At 41.3% G+C, this 24,490-nt stretch overlaps 5 protein-coding genes and 4 non-coding genes across 9 annotated transcripts in view; all 9 read right to left on the minus strand.

Annotated features, from left to right (window-relative positions):
• Positions 1–3,189: 3,189 nt before the first annotated feature.
• Positions 3,190–5,379, minus strand: rpl13a (ribosomal protein L13a). Its single transcript, XM_072457334.1, has 7 exons — positions 5,294–5,379; positions 4,721–4,793; positions 4,478–4,543; positions 4,194–4,295; positions 3,840–3,925; positions 3,614–3,673; positions 3,190–3,434 (listed from the first exon to the last, which is right to left on the minus strand). Exons 1-7 carry the CDS (start codon positions 5,312–5,314, stop codon positions 3,225–3,227), a joined length of 618 nt encoding a protein of 205 aa, XP_072313435.1. The 5' UTR covers positions 5,315–5,379; the 3' UTR covers positions 3,190–3,224.
• LOC140371124 (small nucleolar RNA SNORD50) lies at positions 3,503–3,576 on the minus strand. Its single transcript, XR_011928432.1, has one exon. It is a non-coding gene; the product is annotated as a small nucleolar RNA SNORD50 (small nucleolar RNA).
• Positions 3,997–4,070, minus strand: LOC140371125 (small nucleolar RNA SNORD50). The gene has a single exon (XR_011928433.1). It is a non-coding gene; the product is annotated as a small nucleolar RNA SNORD50 (small nucleolar RNA).
• LOC140371121 (small nucleolar RNA Z195/SNORD33/SNORD32 family) lies at positions 4,359–4,442 on the minus strand. The gene has a single exon (XR_011928430.1). It is a non-coding gene; the product is annotated as a small nucleolar RNA Z195/SNORD33/SNORD32 family (small nucleolar RNA).
• Positions 4,605–4,682, minus strand: LOC140371122 (small nucleolar RNA Z195/SNORD33/SNORD32 family). Its single transcript, XR_011928431.1, has one exon. It is a non-coding gene; the product is annotated as a small nucleolar RNA Z195/SNORD33/SNORD32 family (small nucleolar RNA).
• Positions 5,380–5,862: 483 nt separating the features above from the next.
• LOC140370512 (ATPase inhibitor B, mitochondrial-like) lies at positions 5,863–6,880 on the minus strand. Its single transcript, XM_072457681.1, has 3 exons — positions 6,797–6,880; positions 6,118–6,230; positions 5,863–6,046 (listed from the first exon to the last, which is right to left on the minus strand). The coding sequence occupies exons 1-3, from the start codon at positions 6,863–6,865 to the stop codon at positions 5,905–5,907; spliced, it is 324 nt and encodes a 107-aa protein (XP_072313782.1). The 5' UTR covers positions 6,866–6,880; the 3' UTR covers positions 5,863–5,904.
• A 3,620-nt stretch (positions 6,881–10,500) lies between these two features.
• LOC140370686 (ATPase inhibitor B, mitochondrial-like) lies at positions 10,501–13,074 on the minus strand. Its single transcript, XM_072457888.1, has 3 exons — positions 12,943–13,074; positions 10,891–11,003; positions 10,501–10,819 (listed from the first exon to the last, which is right to left on the minus strand). The coding sequence occupies exons 1-3, from the start codon at positions 13,024–13,026 to the stop codon at positions 10,678–10,680; spliced, it is 339 nt and encodes a 112-aa protein (XP_072313989.1). The 5' UTR covers positions 13,027–13,074; the 3' UTR covers positions 10,501–10,677.
• A 342-nt stretch (positions 13,075–13,416) lies between these two features.
• zmpste24 (zinc metallopeptidase, STE24 homolog) lies at positions 13,417–16,574 on the minus strand. Its single transcript, XM_072457549.1, has 9 exons — positions 16,164–16,574; positions 15,911–16,057; positions 15,626–15,829; positions 15,397–15,549; positions 15,167–15,308; positions 14,905–15,074; positions 14,725–14,829; positions 14,486–14,629; positions 13,417–14,403 (listed from the first exon to the last, which is right to left on the minus strand). Exons 1-9 carry the CDS (start codon positions 16,266–16,268, stop codon positions 14,179–14,181), a joined length of 1,395 nt encoding a protein of 464 aa, XP_072313650.1. The 5' UTR covers positions 16,269–16,574; the 3' UTR covers positions 13,417–14,178.
• Positions 16,575–16,777: 203 nt separating this feature from the next.
• Positions 16,778–24,490, minus strand: part of rlf (RLF zinc finger) — an 8,751-nt gene continuing 1,038 nt past the window's right edge. The window contains exons 2-8 of the mRNA XM_072457101.1: positions 23,476–23,630; positions 23,287–23,368; positions 22,526–22,661; positions 22,216–22,418; positions 21,926–22,062; positions 21,708–21,849; positions 16,778–21,614 (exon numbers count right to left, since the gene is read on the minus strand). Of these exons, the coding sequence (XP_072313202.1) occupies positions 17,187–21,614; positions 21,708–21,849; positions 21,926–22,062; positions 22,216–22,418; positions 22,526–22,661; positions 23,287–23,368; positions 23,476–23,630 (5,283 nt within the window). The 3' untranslated portion in view covers positions 16,778–17,186. The remainder of the gene's footprint in view (positions 21,615–21,707; positions 21,850–21,925; positions 22,063–22,215; positions 22,419–22,525; positions 22,662–23,286; positions 23,369–23,475; positions 23,631–24,490) is intronic.

Here is a 24,490-nt window from a genome sequence, read left to right on the forward strand (position 1 = left end):
TCGGGCCCAAACAGCAGAAGACGTTTCTAAAAAGATGTGATTTGGCTCTCAGACAAACAGAGCGTGCTATTCCAGGCAGCAGCTTCTCAAAGAGCCCACCATCTGTCCCACGGCACGTCCAGGTTTTATCACCAAGAGTTTACAAGCTCCTCAAATAACATTCTGCACTGCCGATGTGAACTAGAAAAAAAGAGGAGATATTTTAAACCAAATATCGCCTCCTCAGTTTAAACTCACACGGGACAAAAGGAGGTTAGACACAGTCAGGGTTAAAGCGTTTCTTTGGTTACCTTGGTAACCTTGTTTTCATTTACATTATAAGTAGAACACATCTCTCTAAAAAATGGTCCCACTCAAAGAAATAAGATACACAGGTCTAAAGCAAATAAGACAGAGGAAAAAGTCCAGGTCTAGATCAAAACTAAACCAGGACCGTGAGTAAAAAAAAATATAAAAACACTGAATTTCTTTCAAACCAGGAAAAAGTCATCACAATTTAAAGTTAGTAAATTTGTGCCATTCATTTGGCGAGACAAGTCCATTTCTGTGCTTGTCAAACAGCAGAAGTCAGAGGTGTTTGAAACTTGTACAGAGCAAAGATCCTGACAATGTCCAATTTGTGGAATGACAAAATGAATCATTCGAAATGTTGCATTTGACATAGTTTCGATGCCTCCACACCTTTAATAAGACTTGGAATATAAATGTAAGGTGGGTATGATTTCATTTTGCAGTAAAAAGTACTACTTTTTGTTTTTTGGACCAACTTAGCAGGAAGCCGGAGGGCCAACAAAAATTGGTCTGAGGGCCACATTTGAGTGATGCCGTTACCTTTAATCTGCTGTGAATGGTTCTATGTGTTAGATATGTTCATTTAAACAGCTTTAACTTGTTTTAATAGTGCTAAGCTTTCTTAAAGGCACAGTTCTACTGGTTGTGAATTAAAGGAACACTGTTTCTGCCCCTGAGAGCCCACGACCACACCCACATGTGTGACACTGATCCTTTCACATTGGACAGCGCACACGTGCAGCCTCAGCCCAGAGGATGTGTCTGGATGGAAAAGTTTGGATGTGCGATGCTTTCTAGAGCCTGATCAGAAAGAGGGAATTCTTAAAAGTCATAGGATTTAGGTTTCTCATTTTTAAACATTAATTTGTTCAGTGTGCTGCATGCAATAACATATTTCAGATATGATTAATCTCCCTGAGCTGTGGGTCATCTTTTTGAGAGCTGAGAGTTTCATAGCATCATTTATTGATTGGATTCTACTAGAATTACATTCATTTTTTGGCGTCTGAAGCTATGATTTTCTTTTTCTAAATACATTATATTATTATGTATAGCACTTTTACCATAAAGTGTCCTCAGCTGTACAGCACAGGTCAATAATGTTAAACGATGGGCTTTTTGAAAAAAATAATATATATATATTTTATTTTGTTGAATGAATGTTTAAATCTTTAATAATTTTATATTTATGTTTAAATAAAATGTGTTTATTTGTCCCTGCATTCTGATATAATTTTGTATATCAATTAAGATCCTATTTTCAAATTCAACTTCCTGTAATTTTCAACTCTTATTTTTCAACTTTTCTTCAAAAACTGTCATTTGACTGATAATTAACTGACATTATATACCCCTCCAACACAAATGATAGTTTAAAAAACATACAAACCTGTCATATAAACTTGAATGCCTGTGGCACGTTCTAAGCAAAGCAATCACATCTCCATGAGAAATGTTACACAGTGCACCTTTAAATGAGTTTAATTAAGCATGTATAGTGTGGTGTTATTTGTGTTATGGTATTTTGTTCATTCATGCTGATTTTTGAGATGATTGAGCATCACCCATTAACTGGAGGATAGTCAGTTCAAACCTTATCCATGTCTGCACAGGGACATAAGACTTTACAGAAAGGGGCAAAGTAGAAGGGAAAAAAAGCTAAAGTAGGTGCAGGCAACAGTGATGCAGAAATCCCATAGGTAGAAAATACAGAATACATATGTTCTGGGTGAGCCAAGTTTAAATCTGAGAAAGGGAAGTATATGCTTTCATCTGTAGACCTCCTACTTCCATTGAATGCTTTAATTGGTAAAATAACCAATGTTCCGCTTTGGAGTCCATGACTTGGAATGAAAGAGCTCCATAGGAAACCTGCACAATGCACATGCAGCGCAACCAGTCACCACAGCACTGCTGAGATGCTCAGAGGAGATGAGACAGCAGACGACAGCAGAGAACTGACATATGGAGTTAGATGCAGAAATAAGAGTCACAATGTGTGGAGCATAAGAACAATCCACACGCCCAGTGAGTGAAGGGATTAGGAGAGGAGCAGGAGAGAGGAGGCGCTTGAGGCAGAAGAGGAGCTTAAGAAGTGTTGGGAGGTAACTGGCAGCACTTTAAGGCTTTGTGGGCATCAGCAGATATACAGATGAACATGCTGATTATCTCCATCCAGATTTTCCCCATGTTCAGCTGAAGAGAATCAGAAATGTCCTGTAGAACAATGTTATTTGAATGGTGTAAGTGAAGGTTTGGTTCAAATTGAATAATGAAGATGCTTATCTAGATTTAGTGGGATTGGTCAATGCTTCCAGGGGTGGGTCTCAAACTCAGAAAATTGATATTAGATGAAAGCTCAAAGCCCCCGTTATGACAGAAAAAACAATACGTTAGAGAATCACATACATTCGGTTGTCAAAGAGAATCATATCCAATATTTATACTTCATATACCAGCATCACAATTGCTATAAACAATTATTGCCACTAAATACATTTAAAAGCATAAAAATCAACCTGAAAACACATTGCCAAAATAAGACGGGCACTGCCCTCTGGTGGCTTTCCAAAACAGATGAAATATTGACTTCTTTAGAATTAGGTGGGTAACCACCAAGTAGCTGCAATTTCAGAATATACACAAAGTGTAGATCTTATTAACCAATTGAAGTATAGAAAGCTAGACAACCATAGCACCAATACAAGTTACTCTAATAATTGTACCATTTGTAGAGTTAAGGCTTTTGGATAAAACCCCAAATATTTAATTCTCAGTTTGGACATAGTCTTAGTATTGCTGGATTATGTTAAGCCCCTCCAAGTAATTTATCAATCACTTAGAAAGTTAAAATTTCAAAAAGCAGGAGCACATTCAAATAGTTAGAGAAAGACAATAGACGTTCTATAAACATTTATTAAGCAACTGCCCGCTCAGACAATGACGCCGTATTGTTTGAGGACATCTGTGTATTTAGCGATCTTGCTCTGCACATTTTTCTCCGCCAGCCTGGTCAGCTTGGTCACCGTCTTAGTCTTGGTGTAACGGAGCTTTGCCTTCTCTTTTCTCTTCTCTTCCAATGTGGCTGTGATCGCCTGGTATTTCCAGCCAACCTCATGTGCCAGACGGCCCAAAAGAGCAAACTAGAAAAAGATCAATTGTGGTTTTAATAGTTGTTAAATGACTGACACAGCAACACCACAACTTCAACAACTCAGTAGTCAGATCCGTAAAGTTGTATCATCAGAAATGATCAGTTTCGGGATAAAGTGCTCATCATTGTAGAGGTCTAAATGTGGCAAAAAAAAAACATTTCCCTCACCTTGCGAGTCGGCTTTAAACGCACAATTTTCAGGGCCGCAGGAACCACCATGCGCTTCCTCTGCAAACACAAAGACCAGTTAAGCACAAGAAAACACAAGCAGAGTTTTGATCACTTCCCATGTTTGTCTCAGAATGGTTTCGTTTCACTATTGTTCAAACAAGGTAGATAATAAGGTTAACATCATTGACAAGCCTATATTGCAATATTCTTTTCATCTCAATACCTTATCGTATGGTGGGGGGATGCCATCGAACACCTTCAGCCTGTCCAGAGCAGCCTGGCCCCTCTTGGTTTTGTGGGGAAGCATACCTTTGAAACAAAAAAGGCTTAATTCCAAGCAAAGGAAAAAACATTTTTAGCTCCAGCACAAGTTCAAACTCAACTCAGTAGTCAGATCCGTAAGGATTGTCTCATCAAGAGAATCAGCTTCGGGATAAAGTGCTCATCACTGAGTAAGAACTTGGTCATAATACCGTTTTAAATGCATGTTTCAGAGCATTTCAACTTTGAAAGATGCAATTGAACATTACTGGACCTGCGGTGTCTTCTGCAGTTGAACCTCAACATAACCACTGACCTCTGACAGTCCTCCAGAAGATGCGGCTCGGAGCTCTGAAGTGGTAAGGTCCACGGGAGGGGTTGGTGTTCATCCTTTTGCGCAAGAAGGCCAGGTACTTCACTGTAAAATGCACAACACATTAGACCGCGCAAAGTCATAACTTCCACAGGGAACATACATTTATAAGTCTCAGATGGTAGTGCATGTAAGTATTCTCATGGTCAATTAAACTCAAAAAAGTTATGTTGGGTTATCATCATCGACAGAATGTTAAGATTCACATTCAAGTTGTACACACTTACGTTTGTTACGGTAAAAGTTTCCAGAGATGTTAATGCCCTCACATCTCACCACCACAACCTTCTGCCCTACAAAAATAATAATATATTAGACAACAAATGGTGACCAGAGAAGTGTTTTGTGCGGCACGGTGTCTCAGATGGTAGTGCATGTAAAGCTTCCCCATGGTCGTTAAACTCAAAGACAAAAAGTCTCATCACCGACAATTACGCGGCATTATCAGAGCCACGAGTAGTCTTACATACCGAGGAGGACCTGTTTGGCCACGATGGCAGCGAGCCGCCCGAGCAGATGACCTCTGCCATCAAGCAGCAGAACCTGGAAAAATGAGAAAAAGATTGGTCAAATATGACAGGAAACGTTGACAATAGAGCAACTTAACCTGACGTCTAAAGCAAAACCACCAGGCCAACAGCCGCATGGTGTACCAGTTAGCCATTAGCCTACATTCAGGTGAATCACGCTTTAATGAATGAGCAGATTTTCAAACCAAGAATCAAATAAACACATGTACACGGGAATCGCCAGCTGGATAGAAGTTTATCAAAGTATCTCCGCGCAAGTGTATTCAGTATATATCTTTGGTAAAGGCGCAAAAAGCTAGCAGCCCTGACTGACGGGAGCTGCCATGATGTTGACTGCACGCGCTTCTCGCCAGGGCTAAATGTTTAAAAACGGGCGTAGAATAACGCAAGATTGCGTTTCCACCAGAAAAATAAAGACATAAGACCATAGCGCGAGTTATTTTAGGCTGAATGGGTCGTTTCCGTCCCAAATAATGCAGAAAATGTAGAAATATTCCGACAGCATGCACACACCTTATTGAACCGGTCCGCCATGACGAGCCGAAAGAAAGAGACACGGGGCTGCCCGAGGTAAAAGCAGGGGCAGGCGGAAATGACGACATTCTGATTACCTCGTGGTCCTTAAACTGATGCTCGTGACAGGACTGCTGCCCCCTAGTGACACAAAAGTGACACATCAAGGCTGTCAGGACGGGAGTGGCTCTATTAAATGTACTTTGCGCTTTTGTTAAGATAAAGTTACATTCAGTCCTGGTAATCCCCCTGCCCATTTATGGTCTTTGCAATGTGTTCATCTCCATCCTCAACTAGCTGTTGTTGTTGTTGTTGTTGTTGTTGTTGTTGTTGTTGTTGTTGTTTTTAAAGGAAAACAAAAGTGTGTGTGACCTACAGTCAAAATACATGCAACTGCTTTAAATAAGTTTTGACATGGTAAGCAACATTCCCTACACAAACAAAACACCATCCCAGGATTTTTCACTTTTATGTATACAAGAAACAACAACAAGCAATATTGCGATCATTGTTTGCAGTAATAACCAACTATCAAATATTTACAGAACAATCATCCACACATTGGCCTCCCCCAGTGCATGCAGTTGAACTCCATCTGTCTGGTTAACCGGTTAGTCGTCGTGTTTAAGCTTTCTGATCTTTTCCTTGTGACGGTCAATCTCTCGCTGGAGGCGTTCAATCTCCTTTTTGTGGTGGTCAATTTCGTCCTCATGGTGCTCCTTCAAAGCAGCCAGTTGTTCTTTCTCTTTACGTCTAAAAGTGACAAATATCAGATTAAAGTAACATATTAAGATATAATGAGGATTGAAAGGAAAAAGACTTACTTGAAGTACATCTCCTCCTCAGCGGCCTGTCTTTTCCCCATGGCTCCACCTGCTTCTCTGATGGTGCATCCACCTCCTCCTCCTTTTCCAGCCCCTTTGCCCAGCTCACCAAGCTGTAAGATGGAGGGGGAAAAAAAAAAAAAAAAAAAAAATATATATATATATATATATATATATATATATATATATATATATATATAAATATGGTCTTCTTGTTATACTTTAATTGTTAGGTTTTCCAAATGTTTTTTATGTTTACACATTTGGTTATTTGTTTGTTTAAATGAGACAATATTGACATTCATTGACATATAGAGAGACAATATTGGCTATTATGAAGGTCATTTGAAAGTTGATTATTTGTTTGTTGTTTTCCTCTTATAAATATTGCACTCACCTCACAAAAGGGTCAACTCTTTTGTTCAAGGCTACAGAATACAGTGACCTCATAGGATTTTCTACACATAATAACAGTATATAAAACAGATACAAAAACTTAGAAAGTTGACATTTATTTTCATTCATTTATTTATCTAAAAATCATACTGTTTAGTTACAATATTTGAAAATAACCTCTAATCCAAAATGGCACTATCAATTGTTTTTGGCTCCATCAAATTCAAACTTGTAAGGTTTTTGGGCATATATATATATATATATTTATTAGATTTGGTTTTACCTGATCAGGAGACATTCTCAGCTGGGAAGTGACAAAATATCTGACATTAGATCTCAAAAACCTTGCCATGTTAAAACTGTGTGAACAGTGTCTGTTGAAGAGTTCAGGTTTGGACCTGTCACTGCTCTGGAGTGCCGGTCAGAGCACCACTTAAAGCCTTCTTCTGATTAATCTGTTGCTGTTGTTATTGTGTTGCTTTAAATGGTGGTTGGCAGCCAACTGAAAAGGTGTGCATTTACTGCCACCTACTGTAGTTGTACGTCTTCAAATCGGATTGTTATTGTGGCGGTGTTGCTGTTGTGTTGTTGTTGTTGTTATTGTTGGTGTTTTATGGCGGTTGGCATCCGAGTGTTGCATTACCACCAGACTGTAATCCTTAGACTTTGTCGCAGTCCTAAAAGTTCTTCTTCCAGTGCTTTGACAAAGCCCAAGAGGTCATGAGATGTCTCTGACTCTGTCGTAGTCCGTAAAAGTACTCCTTCCATGGCTTTGGTGTTACAAAGCCCATGAGGTCATGATATGTCTTTGTGACTTGTCGTAGAATAGTTGTTGTTGTTGTTGTTGTTGTTGTTGTTGTTGTTTTATGGCGGGTGACATCCGAATGTTGCATTACCGCCAGACTTTATTCCTTAGACTTTGTCGTAGTCCTAAAAGATTTTCTTCCAGTGCCTTGACTTCCAGTGCTTTGACAAAGCCCAAGAGGTCATGAGATGCCTTTGTTATTGTATCCTATAGAAGTTCTTCCTCCCCTCAGACTTTGTTGTAGTCCTTAAAAATTCAGTACAAAGCTTTAATGGCGGTTGGCAAATAACTGAAAAGGTGCACTTCTTCTTCTCTGGTGTTTTATGGCGGCTGATATCCAAGTGTTACATTACCGCCACCTACTGTAGTTATACATCTTAGACTTTATTCTTTAGAGACTGTATTCTTTAGGCTTTATTCTTTAGACTTCATTCTTTAGTCTAAAGTTCCTTTGCAATGGAGGAGACGGGTGGCGTAGCGGGTTATGCCTGCTAATTCCTCGCAGACTGTCTTAACTCAAGTAGATCGATAGCATAGTTATCTTCTCTTGAGCGTGTAATTACCTTGCCTTTCTTCACTGAAATAATGTCTGCCTGCCATAACTTCTTGACAGGTTTTAGTAGTTCACACACCTGAGGGGAGAAGGTAGTGGCATGGAGGATGGACATGCAAGGCTGGATGGGCCTTGTATTGTCCACCCTAACATGGTGTGCATTGCAGCGGGGCCACCTGGGAGACTTAAGACGTATAGCTCCTGTTGGAGTAATGATCTGTGGGCTTTACTGGGGTTTTTGCTTTTGAGGTGTTTATACTTCCACTGGAGACTATTGGGTAACTATGCTCTGTTAGGTCAATATAGGTGGCGTTGAATGCATTGTTGACCTTGTATTTCAGTTTAGGTTTACCACTAGGGGAGATGTCGAATGAAAGACAAGAGCCGTGTAGAGTCTGCACATCTTGTCTTACGGTAGCAAGGGAAGTGCATCTGGGATGCCTTGTAGGTTGAGCTTTTTGGCAGCGTTGGGCAGCAGCAGAGTCCTTTCTGACCCATCATCCAACACTGCATGAGTTCTCAATGTCTTACCATCATGGAAGAGAATGACTGGAACGACCTTCAAAAGGACTCGGCCGCTCTCTGTTGGATGGGTTCCCTTTGCAGGAACAGGAGCAGGAGCAGGTGCCCCTGGGGTCTTGGAGTTAACTTGGTGAAGGACCTGCAGGTTGCGACCCTGGCAGAGGTTGCAAAGTTTCTTTAGGGTGCACTGTGCTGCCAGATGTGAGCGGGCACAGCGCCAGCACCTCTTGTTGGTCTTTATCCAGTCAGTTAGCTGTTCTAGGCTAAGCTTGGCGATGTCAAGACACTGACTCAGGTGGTGGTTATGGTTATCACAATAGGCACAGTAGGGCTGCTGCTTAGCTTTGTTAGGGTTGTTATCTGGTGGCTTAAACGGACCTTCTGCACCATGAAGAACGGTGATGAAAGCTTGCTTGTCAGGCTTCTCTTTAGTGCTCCTTGGATTGGGCAGTCTGTCAATATCCTGACATCAAGTATCGTACTTTAACCATGCGGCCAGGTCTTCAAGGGTGTAAGTCTGACCAGTGCGGCTCTTCCCTCTGATGGATGCTTGCTTAGGAGTCGAGCCACATGGGAGCCGCACTGGAGTTTGACCGTGCCGTCCGGGTCTAGGGCCCATGAGGATTTGGGCCCTAGACCTGGATTTGGAGGGAAAATCACTCAGATACTGCAACATCCCCCCGTGGAATGTCAGGTGAATCCATCACAGCGGCAATCCTTCTCAGGGTAAGCTGGTGGGGTTGGCCCAGCTTGTCGCTCAGAGCATTCGTGTAGTCGCTGAAGGGTGTGGTAGAGTGAAGGTATGCATCAGCTATCAATTTTGCCTCCTCTAGCTGTAAATGATCCATCAGGATTTGATACTTGAAGGTCAGTACTCTCTGGGGCATTAGGTTCTCCAGCGCAATCTTCAGACATGCCAACTCCCGAGGATCCCGACGTGTGAGCTTTGGAATGCATGGTCGAGGCCCCAGTATACTCTGGAGCTGCGAATATTCTGGGGGGTTCCCAGGCCTGTGGTGTCTTCCATGATGCTCAGGAGGGTGGAGGAGGAAGGTACTCGTACACTGACTGAGGGTGTGCTCTAGGAGGTGCACTGGAGGATAAATTGTCTCTGGTGCAGGATTAGGAGACACAAGCTTGGATTCATACTGGGGATTTAGGTGAATCGGTACAGCCACAATCTCCCTCTTCAGGCTCTGCAACTTATTCCTGATTGTATCAAAGTCTATGACTAAGCTTTGGCCAGAGTCCGGTTCCTCCTCAATCTCAGCTAGTCCTCTTCCTCTGGCTGGAGAGGAACTGCAACAACCTGTGGTGGTGGGGTGAGGTGCACTCTCCACGCTGTTCAGCAGTTGCAGCATTCTTGAATGAACAGCATCGCAATCGGACAATCTTGCACTCAGCTGTTCCTGGGACTGCTGCAACCAGAGTCTTTCAAGTTGTAGTTCTTCTCAATCCGACCTCATGGGGTCAAAGTACATGACTCCAAGGGGAAAAGTTCCGAACTTCATCCACCTTCTAGGGCAGAGACCATGACGAGCCAAAGGAAAGAGACACAGGGCTGCTCGAGGCAAAAGCAGGGGCAGGCGGAAATGACAACAGCCTGATTCTGATTCTACCTCGTGGCCCATTAATGCTCATGACAGGACTGCTGCTCCCTAGTGACACAAAAGTGACACATCAAGGCAGTTTTAAATGGGATTGTCTTTATTGAATGTACCATGCGCTTTTGTTAAGATAGTTACATTCAGCCCTGCCCACTTATGGTTTTTGCAACTATGTACATAATGGTAAGACATTGAGAACTCATGCAGTGTTGGATGATGAGTCAGAAAGGACTCTGCTGCTGTCCAACAAGCCAAAAAGCTCAACCTACGAGGCAAATCTAGTTGTAGGCTTTTTTTCCCATCTGCATTCTCGACCTGCTGTTGCCCCCTGACACTTGTGACCATGCATTGTTTGTTTGTAAGGCTTTTGTTTTTTGAAAGGAAAACAAAAGTGTGTGTGACTGACAACTGCTCTACTGTCACAATACATGTAACTGCTTTAAAAAAGTACTCACACGACAAGTGCAACATTCCCTACACAAACAAAACGCCATCCCAGGATTTTTCACTTTTATGTACACAACAAGAAACAACAACAAACATTTTTTGGTTGATTATTTAAGCTTTGCATTCAATATGAAATGTTGAAACCAACTATGAAATATTCGCAGAACAATCATCCACACATTGGCCTCCCCCAGTGCATGCAGTTGAACTCCATCTGTCTGGTTAACCGGTTAGTCGTCGTGTTTAAGCTTTCTGATCTTTCCCTTGTGACGGTCAATCTCTCGCTGGAGGCGTTCAATCTCCTTTTTGTGGTGGTCAATTTCGTCCTCATGGTGCTCCTTCAAAGCAGCCAGTTGTTCTTTCTCTTTACGTCTAAAAGTGACAAATATCAGAGTAAAGTAACATATTAAGATATAATGAGGATTGAAAGGAAAAAGACTTACTTGAAGTACATCTCCTCCTCAGCGGCCTGTCTTTTCCCCATGGCTCCACCTGCTTCTCTGATGGTGCCTCCACCTCCTCCTCCTTTTCCAGCCCCTTTGCCCAGCTCACCAAGCTGTAAGATGGAGGGAATGATACAAAGTTAGGTTCATGGTTATAATATGGTCTTCTGATTATACTTCAATGGTTAGGTTATCCAAATGTTTTTTATGTTTACACATTTGGTCATTTGAGCGCAACTCGATGTAAATTGAGTCTGTTTTTAAACAAAACAGACTCAATATTGACATTCATTGACCTATAGAGAGACAATATTGATGAAGGTCATTTTAAAGTTGTTGTTGTTGTTGTTGTTTTATGGCGGTTGGCATCCGAGTGTTGCATTACCGCCAGACTTTATTCCTTAGACTGTTATTGCAGTTGTTATTGTTTTATGGCGGTCGACAGCCGAGTGTCGCATTACCACCAGACTTTATTCCCCAGACTTTGTCGTAGTCCTAAAAGTTGTTCTTCCAGTGCTTTGACCTCCAGTGCTTTGACAAAGCCCAAGAGGTCATGAGATGCCTTTGTCATTGTTGTTGTTGTTGTTGTTGTTTTATGGCGGTTGGCATCCAATTGTTGCATTACCGCCAGACTTTATTCCTCAGACATTTCGTAGTCCTCAGACTACAAAATGTCTGTTGTATCCTATAGAAGTTCTTCCTCCCCTCAGACTTTGTCGTAGTCCTTAGAAATTCTTATTCCATTGCTTTGGAAGTACAAAGCCCATGAGGTCATGGGACGTCTTTGTTGTTTTGTTGTTGTTGTTGTTGTTGTTGTTGTTTTATGGCGGTTGGCATCCAATTGTTGCATTACCGCCAGACTTTATTCCTCAGACATTTCGTAGTCCTCAGACTACAAAATGTCTGTTGTATCCTATAGAAGTTCTTCCTCCCCTCAGACTTTGTCGTAGTCCTTAGAAATTCTTATTCCATTGCTTTGGAAGTACAAAGCCCATGAGGTCATGGGACGTCTTTGTTGTTTTGTTGTTGTTGTTGTTGTTGTTGTTGTTTTATGGCGGTTGGCATCCAATTGTTGCATTACCGCCAGACTTTATTCCTCAGACTTTTCGTAGTCCTCAGACTATCGTAGTCCGTAAAAGTACTCCTTCCATTGCTTTGGTGTTACAAAGCCCATGAGGTCATGATATGTCTTTGTGACTAGAATAGTTGTTGTTGTTTCAGAGACCAACCGGCTTTATTCCAGGGAGACTCTTCTTCATCTTCCTCTCCTTCTTTGACGTTCGGCGCTTCCACCGTACAGCTTTATTCTTTAGGCTTCATTCTATAGGCTTTAATATGTCCACTGATGTCGCTGCTTGGTAGCCATGCGTCTACGAGACTGGGCGAGGACAGGAGACCACCCCCACCCCCATCTCGTCACTCTGATCACCCTGACTCCCCAAAAGCAGACCCCCATCACTCCGACTCCCATTTAGCGCCTTTAGCCTGTTTTCTATATCTGCCCAATCAAGCTCCTTTGTTCCAAGGAATCTCCCTGCAGCTTTGTCGTTTTATCCTTTAGAAGTCCTTCTTCCATCACTTTGGTGTTTCTAGGCCCATGAAGTCAAAGCGCGTTAGAACATCCTCTTGCTCCTCATCCTCGGCTCAGTCTCCAACACCCCCCACCTCTATAAACGTTTACCCAGCCCTGTGCTACATAAGTAAGCAACCACAGCCTGACACAAACCCTGTGACTGGATCGCCAGAACGTTCGTTTGTTGTTTTCCTCTTATAAATATTGCACACTCACCTCACAAAAGGGTCAACTCTTTTGTTCAAGGCTACAGAATACAGTGACCTCATAGGATCTGCTACACATCCATCCATCCATAATAACAGTATATAAAACAGATTTACAAAGTTGACAATTGTTTATATTTTAAAAAATCATATTGTTAGGTTACAAAATTTGAAAACGTCCTCTAATCCAAAATGGCAACTTGTTTTTGGCTCTATCAAATTCAAACTTGTAAGGTTTTTGCGCATATATTTATTTATTAGATTTGGTTTTACCTGATCAGAAGACATTCTCAGCTGGGAAGTGACAAAATATCTCACATTAGGTCTCAAAAACCTCGCCATGTTTTGAGCTGACATGTCTAAAGTGCGTGGACGGTGTCCTTGTCCACCAAAACACAGGGCAACTCCATTCCGCCGACGGGGGGGGGGGCGGAAAGGGACGGGCTCTAATTCTCCTGAAATAAAAAAAAATATGTTTTTCACATTCAAATCAAGTCAGTGAAAACGCTATTTACGTTACTCGAAATATTTACTTAATCGTAAATTTTATATTTTTATACATATTGGTCCCCACCGGAATGGAAGAGTCGACGCAACAATTTACGCACATCACGTAAGTCCTGAGCGTAGCTTTTAGTCTTGATATCATAATACGAACATAGGAATTTCTGTATTTTTAATGGTTTGCAGCCACATATTCTACACAGTGGGTTCGTCTGTTAGTATATAATTATCACCAACGCAGACTTCAAATAGATCAGCATTTTATTCCTGCAAAAAACAGTATCCATCTTATAAACCAAACAGTCCTGCCTTTATCCATCCCATAAACAAAAACATACAACTTAGACTTCAATATACACTTCAGAATGTCTTTCAACAGTTTTAAATTATTCCTCAGCAACATATATACAAGTATAATCAGACCTTTATAATGCACATAAAAATATGAGAATAACACGGCAACACACTACTTCGCCAAACTGATTGTAAAAGAACAAACCAGATTTGAAAGTATATAAAACACCGCTAGGTTGTTAAAGGATTCATTAAAACATATTTGGGAGGCACTCTCATGTTGTAGAAAGTGATCAAGTGAAGTATGCGTTTGTGTGATAAGAGGTACTAAACTTTAAGGAAACAAATTTGTCCAGTAAATCAAGAAAATAGGAAAGTGCTATGAAGAAACTTATATATACCCATTTAAAAACGTACTAAGGATTGAATTGTTTTAATGCCAGCATTTGAAGTCTTCCAGTACAGACACATTGCCCAGAGCCCTGTCAAGTGGTCATTGAAGGAGTCATCACCAAAGAATACTTTGAGGCACGTGTTTATCATTTATGGCCCTAGACTGGTTTGTTTAGGTGGAAAGGAGAACACAACGGTGAATGTAGTTACGTGAATAGAGTAAAAGCAGAAAAGGACAATGGTGTATCAGATGATGAGGAGCGGTCTACGAAGGCCTTTTGGGGGAGGCAGCAAGCGTCGCTCTCCCCTCCGAACATGTCAGTCCTGTTTGACGCTGCCCAAAGCCCTGAGGCGCTCCAAGAGCGGAGGATGAGAATAGTGCCACATGGAGAACAACCAGTCGGCCACAGGGAAACCCAGGTTGTCCTTGTTCAGCTTAATGAGAGCTGAATAGAGCTCAGAAGCTTTACCCATGTTACGGGCAAAGGCATCTGCCTGAAACTCAAATCTGCGACTTAGCACAGTCAAGCAGAAGGACAGGAGCTGCATAAAAAAAAGGTAAACAATCAAATGGATAATACATACAGGAAATAAAAAGGAAGCGAACATGAAAACCAAACCATACCTCATTGTAAGGAGAAAAAATGAACTGGAAGATAATCATCAAGCCTATTAGTGTGGGCTGACTGTCAGTGAAGCCAAAAGCTACAAACAGTTCCTTTCGTCCAATTAAGACAGCGAATAAGGAGAAGCACAAGAAGGAATTCATCTATAGAAAACAGGAGACAAGTAGGTCAGTGGCTCATGTTGCAGTTCCTCTGAATAATTATAACAATTCTATTTATTTTTATTTAACACACTTACCTGACTAATAACAATATTTTTGACAGTGTGACCCAGCTTCCAGTGACCAAGCTCATGGCCCAGAACAGACAGGATCTCTGAGTTGTTGCAACCCTGTTTTTTGTTCTGATCAGCAGAGGAGAAATGGTTTAACACAAAAAGTTTAATAATTTAGCCTATGCATATACTTATTAAGGTCACCTTGGGCTTAGTTTTTGTGTCTTCTTCATTTATTTCAGGTTGCTCAGTCTCAGATTCTCCACTTTTGTTGAGGGGCGAGTAATCTTCCAGCAATGTGTCAAACAACACAATGCGTTTGTTCTTGAAAAAGCCATAAAAATATGCATTGCTATGGGATGACCGCTTGGAACCTGTAGAGAAAGACAGCATTTGTGTTGAAGCATACTTGTGTTGGAAGTAAAAAAAAATATTTGAACCACTTCATTGGGATCTTTGACTTTACCTTCAACTACATAGACCTTGGTAAGAGGGAAGCTAATACTTTTGGCCATAGACTCAATGTCATTCTTCAGCTCCCCTTCAGGTAGTGGAGTAAACTTGTCAAACAGTGGAGCAATATAATCCGCATAAATGGTTACAAGAATCTGTTGAGGGGGACAAAGACATGAGAAATGTTGAAAAAAAAAAAAAAAAGAGTTCAATTTATCAGCAAAAAAAAGTTGGAAGACAAACCAGAGAAACGCCAAGGGTAAATAGCCAGGCATAAATAAAAAAGTAGTCTCCACCAATCTTTATGATGTACAAAAGAAGTGAGGTCACAGGAAGCAGAATACACTGAGTCACAAAGAATTTCTTGACAGCATCCTTGAAAAAGAACCCCAGCGTCTAGAGAAAAGTACAAAACATATAAACCAGAGAACAATTCAACAAATGAGCCGTATTATTTCCAGATTATGTGTACCTGCTGGTTAAAGCCATGTTTCTCCTCAATGACAAATGTGTTGTACAAGCTCCAGGGAAGTCCAGTTACAGCACTGAAGAGTGTGGCAAGCGTTAGAAACACAAGAGACTGGATAATCTCATACTCAGGGCCAAAACCTAAGCGGACAGTGACAGAGCCAGCAGCGGCCCACAATAATGGGATTCCTCCCAAAAGCAGAATGAACTAGAAAACATGACACAAACCAGGTTTTAAATTTCTTAAATTCACAGGACAAAAATGAAATGAGAGAATAAATCAATTTACCGTTCCTTCAGTCTCAGAATACAGACCAGACCAAAAGCTGAAGTTGCTTTTATCCAGCTGGTAAAGACGAGATTTCTCAAATGTTTCTGAATCCATTATCTTCCCAAGTTCTTGTGGCACATGTGTGGTCAGTCTGTACATTTTCCTCTGGAAAGTGGACAGGAAATGTATTGTTACATGAGCAACATACGACAAACATACATTACTGCTGTAGTATTTGTTTTACATGTGTAGCTATAACGTTGGGACTCACCTGTCTGTAAGCAAGATAGGCCTCCCATAGATACACCGTCCATGAAAATCCAAGCACAGCATAAAATATTTGCTTTTCCACAGGAAGGTCAAATATACTTTCCATGGTTCTGTCCTGAAATTATGCCCTACGACTAGCTAAGTGTTTACTAGCGTATTAGACTAGCGCTAACAGGCTAACAGTGAACCGCCCCTGCTGGGAACCGCCGAGAAAGCAGCCGAAAATCAAACAAGGGAAGTAATAGTAAAGTCAAAATTTATCAAATTTCACACCAAAAATTAGAGGTTTAATTCCATCAAGACTTAACGAGCAAAAACAATTCCAAACTATGAAAAATATATCGCTATTTCCCATCATGCAGAAGTCATGGCTGAAGTCTATCAATGGATGTGCGTCAACAAATTCAGTCCCCAGAAAAGCAATGTGGTAACTTTGGTTCCGCAGAAACAATTATTTTCAACATACCGTAATCTTAACTTCTGACCCTCATACTAAAGATGGTTTGTATGACTTGGTGGCCTACAAATTACTATAGTATCATACCAGTACATTTAATTTCAACTTGTCAGTGTATGAATGTTTTAGTTAGGAATAAGATACACAAATTATTTTTTAAAATATCATTTTATTAGAAAAAATTGCATACACATTTGATATTTGTCCACAGCACTCCCAATACTGACAAGAATCCTAACTGAGGTGAAAAAGAACAAAACTTAAGTCTTTAGGGGAATGGGGGTAAAATATGTTCAATAATTTAGCTATGGCCTCGCTGAGGCGCAAACAGTAAAATCTGTACACTTTTTCTGGCGACTGTATGCACTCATTCAACACCACAGAATGCTTCGATACATATTCAAGTGTGTGTCAAAACTAGTGTACAACAGAATTGTCATTAATTTCAAAATATCAAAGTAAGAAACAGTCTTTCAGTTAGATGTTAAGTATTTAATTTGGTTTATGTCTAGAAAAAATACTTGAGAAGATGCAAAGGCCTTTGCAAATCTCTTTTTAAAAAGGTGCTTACATGTTTTTGCTTCTAAGAAGCTTACTCTTTTTTGTGTCAGTGGGAAATAGAACAGACAGGGTAGCGGCGCACACAGGTTTGCCCAAAACCACCACAGGTCTAAGGTACTGCAGCTGTTTAATGGCCAGGTCCCCACACCCAGCCAGAGCCTTGTCCAAGATAGACTTCAAGTTTGAAGTGTCTCCAGATACGACATGGGGCTTCAACAGTGGGGAATGAGTACGTCTGCGGGTGTGAGCAATTCCCAACTGGTTGTTTTCTTTGACTGAACAACTACGTCTGAAGGAGTTTTGTCGTTTAGTGGACGTGACAGTTTTTTCTTTTGGCACAGTCTCTTTGATGAAATTCAGAAAGGATGACTCAAAGCCTACTGGTACTGGCTTGTATGTAGTTAATTCAAAAGACTTGAGCAGTGGGTTTGGCTGTTCAGATAAATCGTTTTTTCGTTTTAAGGGCTCACGGATACGGGGAATGGACACGGAAACAGTTCTGTTCTTTAGTTTTTCTTTTATCATTTCTTTAGCTTTGTTGTTTGACAGATCTACAAAGCCCTTCTCTGTAATAAAGCGCAGTGAACTTGGAGGTGATAGGTCTACAGTTACGGGACGCAAAAAAGGCTTGATTTGCTCCAGGCTCAGCCTCTCTTGTCTTTTCTGACTGCTCTGTGTGACAGTAGCTGGTTCTTCATTGTGACCATCAGTGTTGGGTTCTCCATAGAGCACGTCGTCTGCACCCACAAGCATACTGTTCCTCTCAACAGATGGCTGCTCCTCCTCCACTTCCTCAGGGAATCCCAGTGGGTCTGGGTGGGCCTCATCTGTAGTCTCATTCTTGATGCAGTGTAAGCTCATGGGTGCAGACTGCTCCCCTGGGTTTTCTGGCTCTGTCTGATACTCCATTTTGCGAACTCCATTAGGACTAGAAGCTCTTGTGGATCTTACAGACTTTCTCTGAATCATCTCCTCTAGCTGCTCTGCATTTAAAATAAACGCCGTTGCTTTATTTTCAAACTCAGTCTTGCATATTCGATGCACTTGTATGTAGTGCCGGGACATACTTCGCCGGTATCGGACCACAGTGTCACAGTTCGCCACCATGCAGGGAAATGCCTCAGGAAGACAGAGGTCTTGGCACATTTGTAATGCTTCTTCATGTGATTTTAGGACTAAATGTTTAAGGCTTCTTTTTCTAGTATTTTTTTCCTTTGCCTCCGGTAAAAGTTCAGTTTTCCCTGGGTTTCCCTGAGTGTTTTGAGTGTCAGCTTGATCAGGTTCTTCCCTTTGACGAAGACTCGTGACTATAAGTTTCTTCTGACATCCAGTAACAGAGTTTTTGCGGGTGCTTTGCAGGTGCACACGAGAATTGTAATATTCACTTTGATCATTCAGATGTTTCTTCGGGTCACCATCATGGCCTGTACTTGTACAACCGTCATATTTGGATATCACTTCTGGTTGTGAGTGACAGTCTCTTGTGTGACGAGCCAAACTGCTTTTAAGGTGGTAGGAGACATGACAATTGGCAAAATGACATTTGTATTGTGGCTGAGGTTCATCAGAAATTGGCGCAGATCTTCTTTTAGAATGTTCTTTCTTCACTTCAGAACATTGTTCATCACAATCGTTTTCCAATAAAAGCTGGGATCGGTTGTAATGATGGGTCATTTGAAGGTGACGCACAAGCCCTCCTTGGGCAGAAAAAGCTGCACCACAGTTTTTTGCCACACAATGAAAAGGCTTGCTGAATTTATCCAGAATATAGCAGAGGTTACCTTTTGCTAACCGTTTAGATCTGCCTTGATGCATATCCGTAGCTTCACTCTCTTCCTCCTCCTCCTCCTCCTCCTCCTCCTCCTCCTCCTCCTCCTCCTCATCTTTATCTTCCTCCTCCTCTTCTAAGCCATCCTGATCTTTCTCTGCAGTGCCATTGTTGTCTTGATCCATCTCTGTTCCAGGTTGCAGCAAGGGCTTGGTCTCCTTGCTTTTCTGACTTGAAGAACACTGAGATGGCTTTAATTTCAGGTTTATCGGATTGATTCCCTCATCACCAACAAACCCACTGATTATTTCATCCAGTAATATTTTATCTAGGTTATGCATTTGAATGTAGTGATTACTGATTAAATCTTTTTCCAAGTAAGATTCAGAACAAAGATGGCAAATGTATGGCAAAAGCAATTTTGCAGCCTGTTCTGGAGTACAACCATGTCTGTTATAGTGACGCAGTAAGTTGCATTTTTTTGTTGCTCTATACTCACATATTTTACACGCAAAAGGCCTGTTGTTGACGAGTGATTCTTGTGATTTGCTTCCGTCACAGGTTGGTGTGGACTTAAAGCTTGCCTCCTTTTCTCTATCAGAATTAGTTTTTTTTTGAAGGACTGGCTTATCTGATTCTGATTCTTGATCTGTTTCCGGAGTAAGCTCTGGGGGTTCACTGTGAGAAGAGGAGCAGTTCAAGTCCAGTTTAAAAAGGCCATTAATAATTTCTTTCAAAGTTTCATGTAATGCACCTGCTTCAGGATTTTTGCTATGTGAAGACGATTTCTTTTCTTTCTTAGTCTTTCTGGACAAGCAAAGCATTTTGGGTTCATTCTGTCCTTTAATAGAGCCTCCATTTTTTACTCCTTTTGATTTGAAGCCTCGTTCCCTGTCGTGTTTATGCTCCTTGTTCTCCATTTTAAGGTGTTCTGGGTGGGCACATTTCAAATGTCTCTGAACATCTCGGGCTCTGGAAAAAGTCATGCCACATTTCTCAAATCCACATGTAAATTTGCTTCCATCAAAACACACAGCAACCAAGGTAGTTTTAGCCTCCCTGTTTTCCGTCGACTTTGACGGCGAGGTGCAACTAGATGAGCTGCGGTCTCCATTTAGGGACGGAGTGGACTCCGACTTCATTTGACTGGCCGATGCATCACTTATAGAAGACTTAAAGCGTTTTCTTTTGGCTTTTCTCTGGGCTTCAAAGTCACGCTCTGAAAAGTGTATATTATGTGTGGCTAAATGCGTGGTAAAAGCGGTTTTGGAGAAAAAATACTTTCTACATTTCAGGGCCGTACAAGTAAAGGCTGCATCGCGGAAATGCTGCGATTCATGATGGTAGAGCTGCCCCAGCTCTGCGAAAGTAACGCAACAACCTTTGAGCTCACATTGATAGTTCATTTGATAGCCATGCGTCTGCTTGTGTAGGTAAAGTTCACTTGAAGTCTCAAATTGTGCTCCGCACCCCACAACCAGACATGTGTAAGGCTGATCACCACAGTGGGATTTGCGGTGTGTCCGATCATGGTAGATTGACATCAAATGTTTCCTACAAAATGCACACTTCTCTCGTTTGTCTTTCATTCTCTGAAAGTACCTGACATTCTCGTCGCCTCGGTGTTCTGATTTCAAATGGACATTCAGGTACTTTGAGTGTTTAAAAACCCTCGAACAGTTAGTTCCAGGGCATGGGTACTCGTCTCTGTTTTGAAGATTATAATGTCTGTAAATATAATCAAATGTTACATGTTCATCACTGTCCACATACTTCTTTGGACTGTTCACTTGTTGAACTATGTGCTCCAATACATCGGGGTCATGTGTGGATTTGTAGTACATCATTAAAGAAGGGTCCACGGGGATTTCCCCTGGCTCCGTGTCCTCATCCTCCTCACTTTGTTTCTCATCCTGCTCTACTTTCATATCGGGTTTGTCCAAAGAAACTGCACCGTCTATGTGATGGTTCAAATGAAGGACCAGTAGTTTTCTGCTCTTAAACTTTTGTAAGCAAATTGGACACGGCTGTATATGCTCTTGTGAATGTCTTTTTGAATGGTGGACAAGCTGAGCGTCAGTGAGAGACCTCTTACAAATTTGACACCGAAACTTTCCCCGTTTTGTTTTGGAATGATATTGTATTTCTGATAAACTAGAGTTCCCTTTGTTCTTTTCATCTGATCTAGGAACTCCATTCAACTGGTTTTGACTCCCGACCCCCTCTGAGGTCCCTTCATACTCAGTTAATTTGCGCTTTACTTGTGGCTCTGCTGCATCTTCTTCTTCTGATTCTGGTTTTAGACCAAGAAGAGAAATACATTGATGCTTGAGAGTTTTCCAGTCCCAAAATTCCGGGTCAAAAGGCCAATATGATTTAAGTGCCAACAGCAGCTCACAGCGTAGCGAGTTGGGAATGACCATATTCTCTTGGTCATTTTTCTGATCTGGCCGGAGGTAGAGCTCCTCGAGGGATTTGAAGACTTCGTGACTGGGACTGAGCAGGAACTCTGTGAGAAGACAAGCACGGCCGACTTCAAGGTCGTCTGCGAGGAGGCAGGAAACAGTTTTGCAGACGGAGATCTGTGTGTTAGAATCTTCCTGCTTTGGCAATTGTAGAGCTTTCACGCACAGTTCAACGGATGGTGCTACACCCAGATTATCCACCTGTGAATACAAATAACATTAGAGGAAACATTATGGCATTGTTTTAAAACATGTTTCTAACATAAATATGCTCAGAAAAGATGACAAACTTGCCTCTGTTTGTATCACTCGGACCAGGCAAAGTAAATGGGACACTGTTTTGGCGATGGCACCGAGCTGCAGGCATCGTTCCAGAAATGACAACAATGCAGGATCAAGCCTTCGTTGAAGCTTGCTCCAAAGAAGAATCAGTTCCCTTTAAAAATATATATATATATAATAATGACATTTTGTGCATACTTACGACATACAATAAAGAACAAGTCACTGACCAGGAGCAGTAGAGATTCTGCTGCTGCAGCTGCTGTGTGAGAAAGGTTGTACACAAAATGAATGCTGTGTTTTCATCTCCTTCAGTCTCCAGACTACATGTAATCTCCAGAACGTCCTTGCAATCCAGCCTGGATATCTATGGGCAGAATGACTGTTATGGTACATGTTGTCGAAAAGAAGGTATCAGAGCAGGCAGAGTGAAGGTCAGAGGTTTGCTTTGTTTTCTGCAAACAAATCTTTGAAAGCATGAACAACTACAATAATATTTAATTTTGAAATATGGCAATACCTCAGATATAGCTTCTTCACCGGGCAGAAGGTGGCAGAGTAGCGAGACATAAGTTTGACGAAAGGTACATTTGTTTGAAATAAAGTTGCACTCGGTACATGCTTTGGCGAGGACTACGGCTTTGGCCACTTCACCCATCTTCTCCAAGTGTTTGACTCGCATTTCCATGAAGCCTTCGCCCTCCAAGCAAATGTATGCATCCACTAGAAATGAATAAACAAATGAAATGATGGAGAGGAAAAGGCAAATCGTACGTATATTTAGGATATGTCAAATTAAAAAAAATACAAAAAGTAGATGAAATAGAAACCTTCTTCTATGTTGGTGGGCTGCCCTGTGAGCAGTGACGTGAGGACAGGGTTACTCCAGGCCCCTCCTTCTCCAGTCATCTGGACGAGTGCCTGTAAATCTGTGCTGCCATATTCTAACAGCATACCATGGGCAAGCTGCAAGGCAAACGTACACAGTATTAACACAATGACATACTGCTACACTGCTACTACACATACTGCAACAGTGACACTGCTATGTAAATGTACAAGTCTGTAGTGTGATTCAGCTTAAATTAGTAGCGACAATATCAAATGAGTAATTTTACAAAATAAATGTGTGTTTGGAGATTTTACAGGGTTCAATAACCATAGTTTAGATCTAGGCATACAGAAAGAAGATTATTTGGTGGCTTATACAGAAATAGCAACCCCAAGGGCACTTGCTGCAAAATCAGTGTTTATTATCTCGGCCTATGTCATTAGAGGTATGATAACATTTTGCAATTAAAGAATAACCAGGCTAGACATGAATGGACAATTCTATCACAAGGTTTTGAGGGTTCATGCTCCAGGTCTCTAGCTGAAGGTAAATAAACGTCTCCAGCCTCATGTCTCTTCTTTCAAATCACAGGCTACATCAATCGATTCTGCAACATTTTATGGATGAACTTACTGGAAAATTACTGTTCAGAACTTTTAACTGTGAGAGTCACAGTGCCCACATTTTTAATCAGACCAAGTGTGAGGCGTGTGTGAGAGAGGGTGGGGATGCTGACTGATCGTTGTACGACACATTTACCTGAACAGATTGGTGGAACTGAAGCCATGCTTCATATGGGATCTCATTTTCAGGCACTGACAGAAAAAGTTCAAAGCAACTCCTGTAAATGAAAGGTGATAATAACTGTACCGACTGATTCTCCTGATCCATGACAAATGCAGCTCAATAATATGCAAGATAATGCAAGCGTAGCACTGAGGTTCTTACAAAGCCAATCTTTTCAAAATGAGTCCCACTTTATCCGACTCTGCAGTGAGATGGGACCTGGCCGAAGCAAAGCAGTTAATGGCGAGACAGTACACTTCCAGAAGAGGTAGTCCATGATCCATTGAGTTTCTGCTGCCAGCGTAGTGCATCAGTGCCTGCACAAAAAGGACAAGCTGTTAAAGCTAGATCTAAAATAAGGATATAGGGGGGTTAACTTCATACCAATAGGGAATAGTCTGATACTAATCCTTGATTGGTCCTTAAGGGACATGTCTCACATTCACTTAATAATTATTCGTGATTGGTGTTAAAGTACTAGAAGTGAACCATTTCTACTGAAACTGTGACACATGTAGATTTGATGACCTCAATCAATCTCATTGACATCCAATGAGAACACCACCTGCATCAAGCTATTTTGGGATTTTAACATTTTTTAAAATCTTCTATTTTGACATTCTACTATCAACATCCCAGGGGCCCCATTTTGCAGTAGGGGCACAGCTTCAGAAGGCTCCAAATGAACTCCCCTCTGTCTCCATGTACCACTGGCTCTATAGGTGACAAGAATAAGGTTTTGCCTCCAGGGGCCATCATCAGTGAGCTAATTACCACTGCGTCACTTCAAACTTTCAAGGACTATGACATCTGCATGCACAAGGAATATTATATTTTTTCTGGTATTTCAAATTAAACTATAGCATGAGTACACCATGATTAAACAGTTTGTTCATTTAAACTGCATTCACGATCTAACACAGCTTAGTAATAGAAACAGAGTAAATGAAACATGTAACAAGCAGCAGATTTTGATTGATATGACGACGACGAAGTAGGCTCAAAGCCTGAACACTCAAGCCTCAAATGCAGGTAGGGGCATCGCTGGTCTCCTGTCCTCGCTCAACCCAGTGGATGCACGGCTGCCAGCCACAATTGAAAGCAACAACAACAACAACAACAACAACGGAAGTAACAAAGTCTAAATAATAAAGCTGTACGGCGAAAGCACCAAACA

The sequence above is a fragment of the Eucyclogobius newberryi genome, unplaced genomic scaffold, assembly GCF_026437365.1.
Source record: "Eucyclogobius newberryi isolate DKJ021-1_F unplaced genomic scaffold, fEucNew1.0.hap1 SCAF_21, whole genome shotgun sequence".
NCBI lineage: Eukaryota > Metazoa > Chordata > Actinopteri > Gobiiformes > Gobiidae > Eucyclogobius > Eucyclogobius newberryi.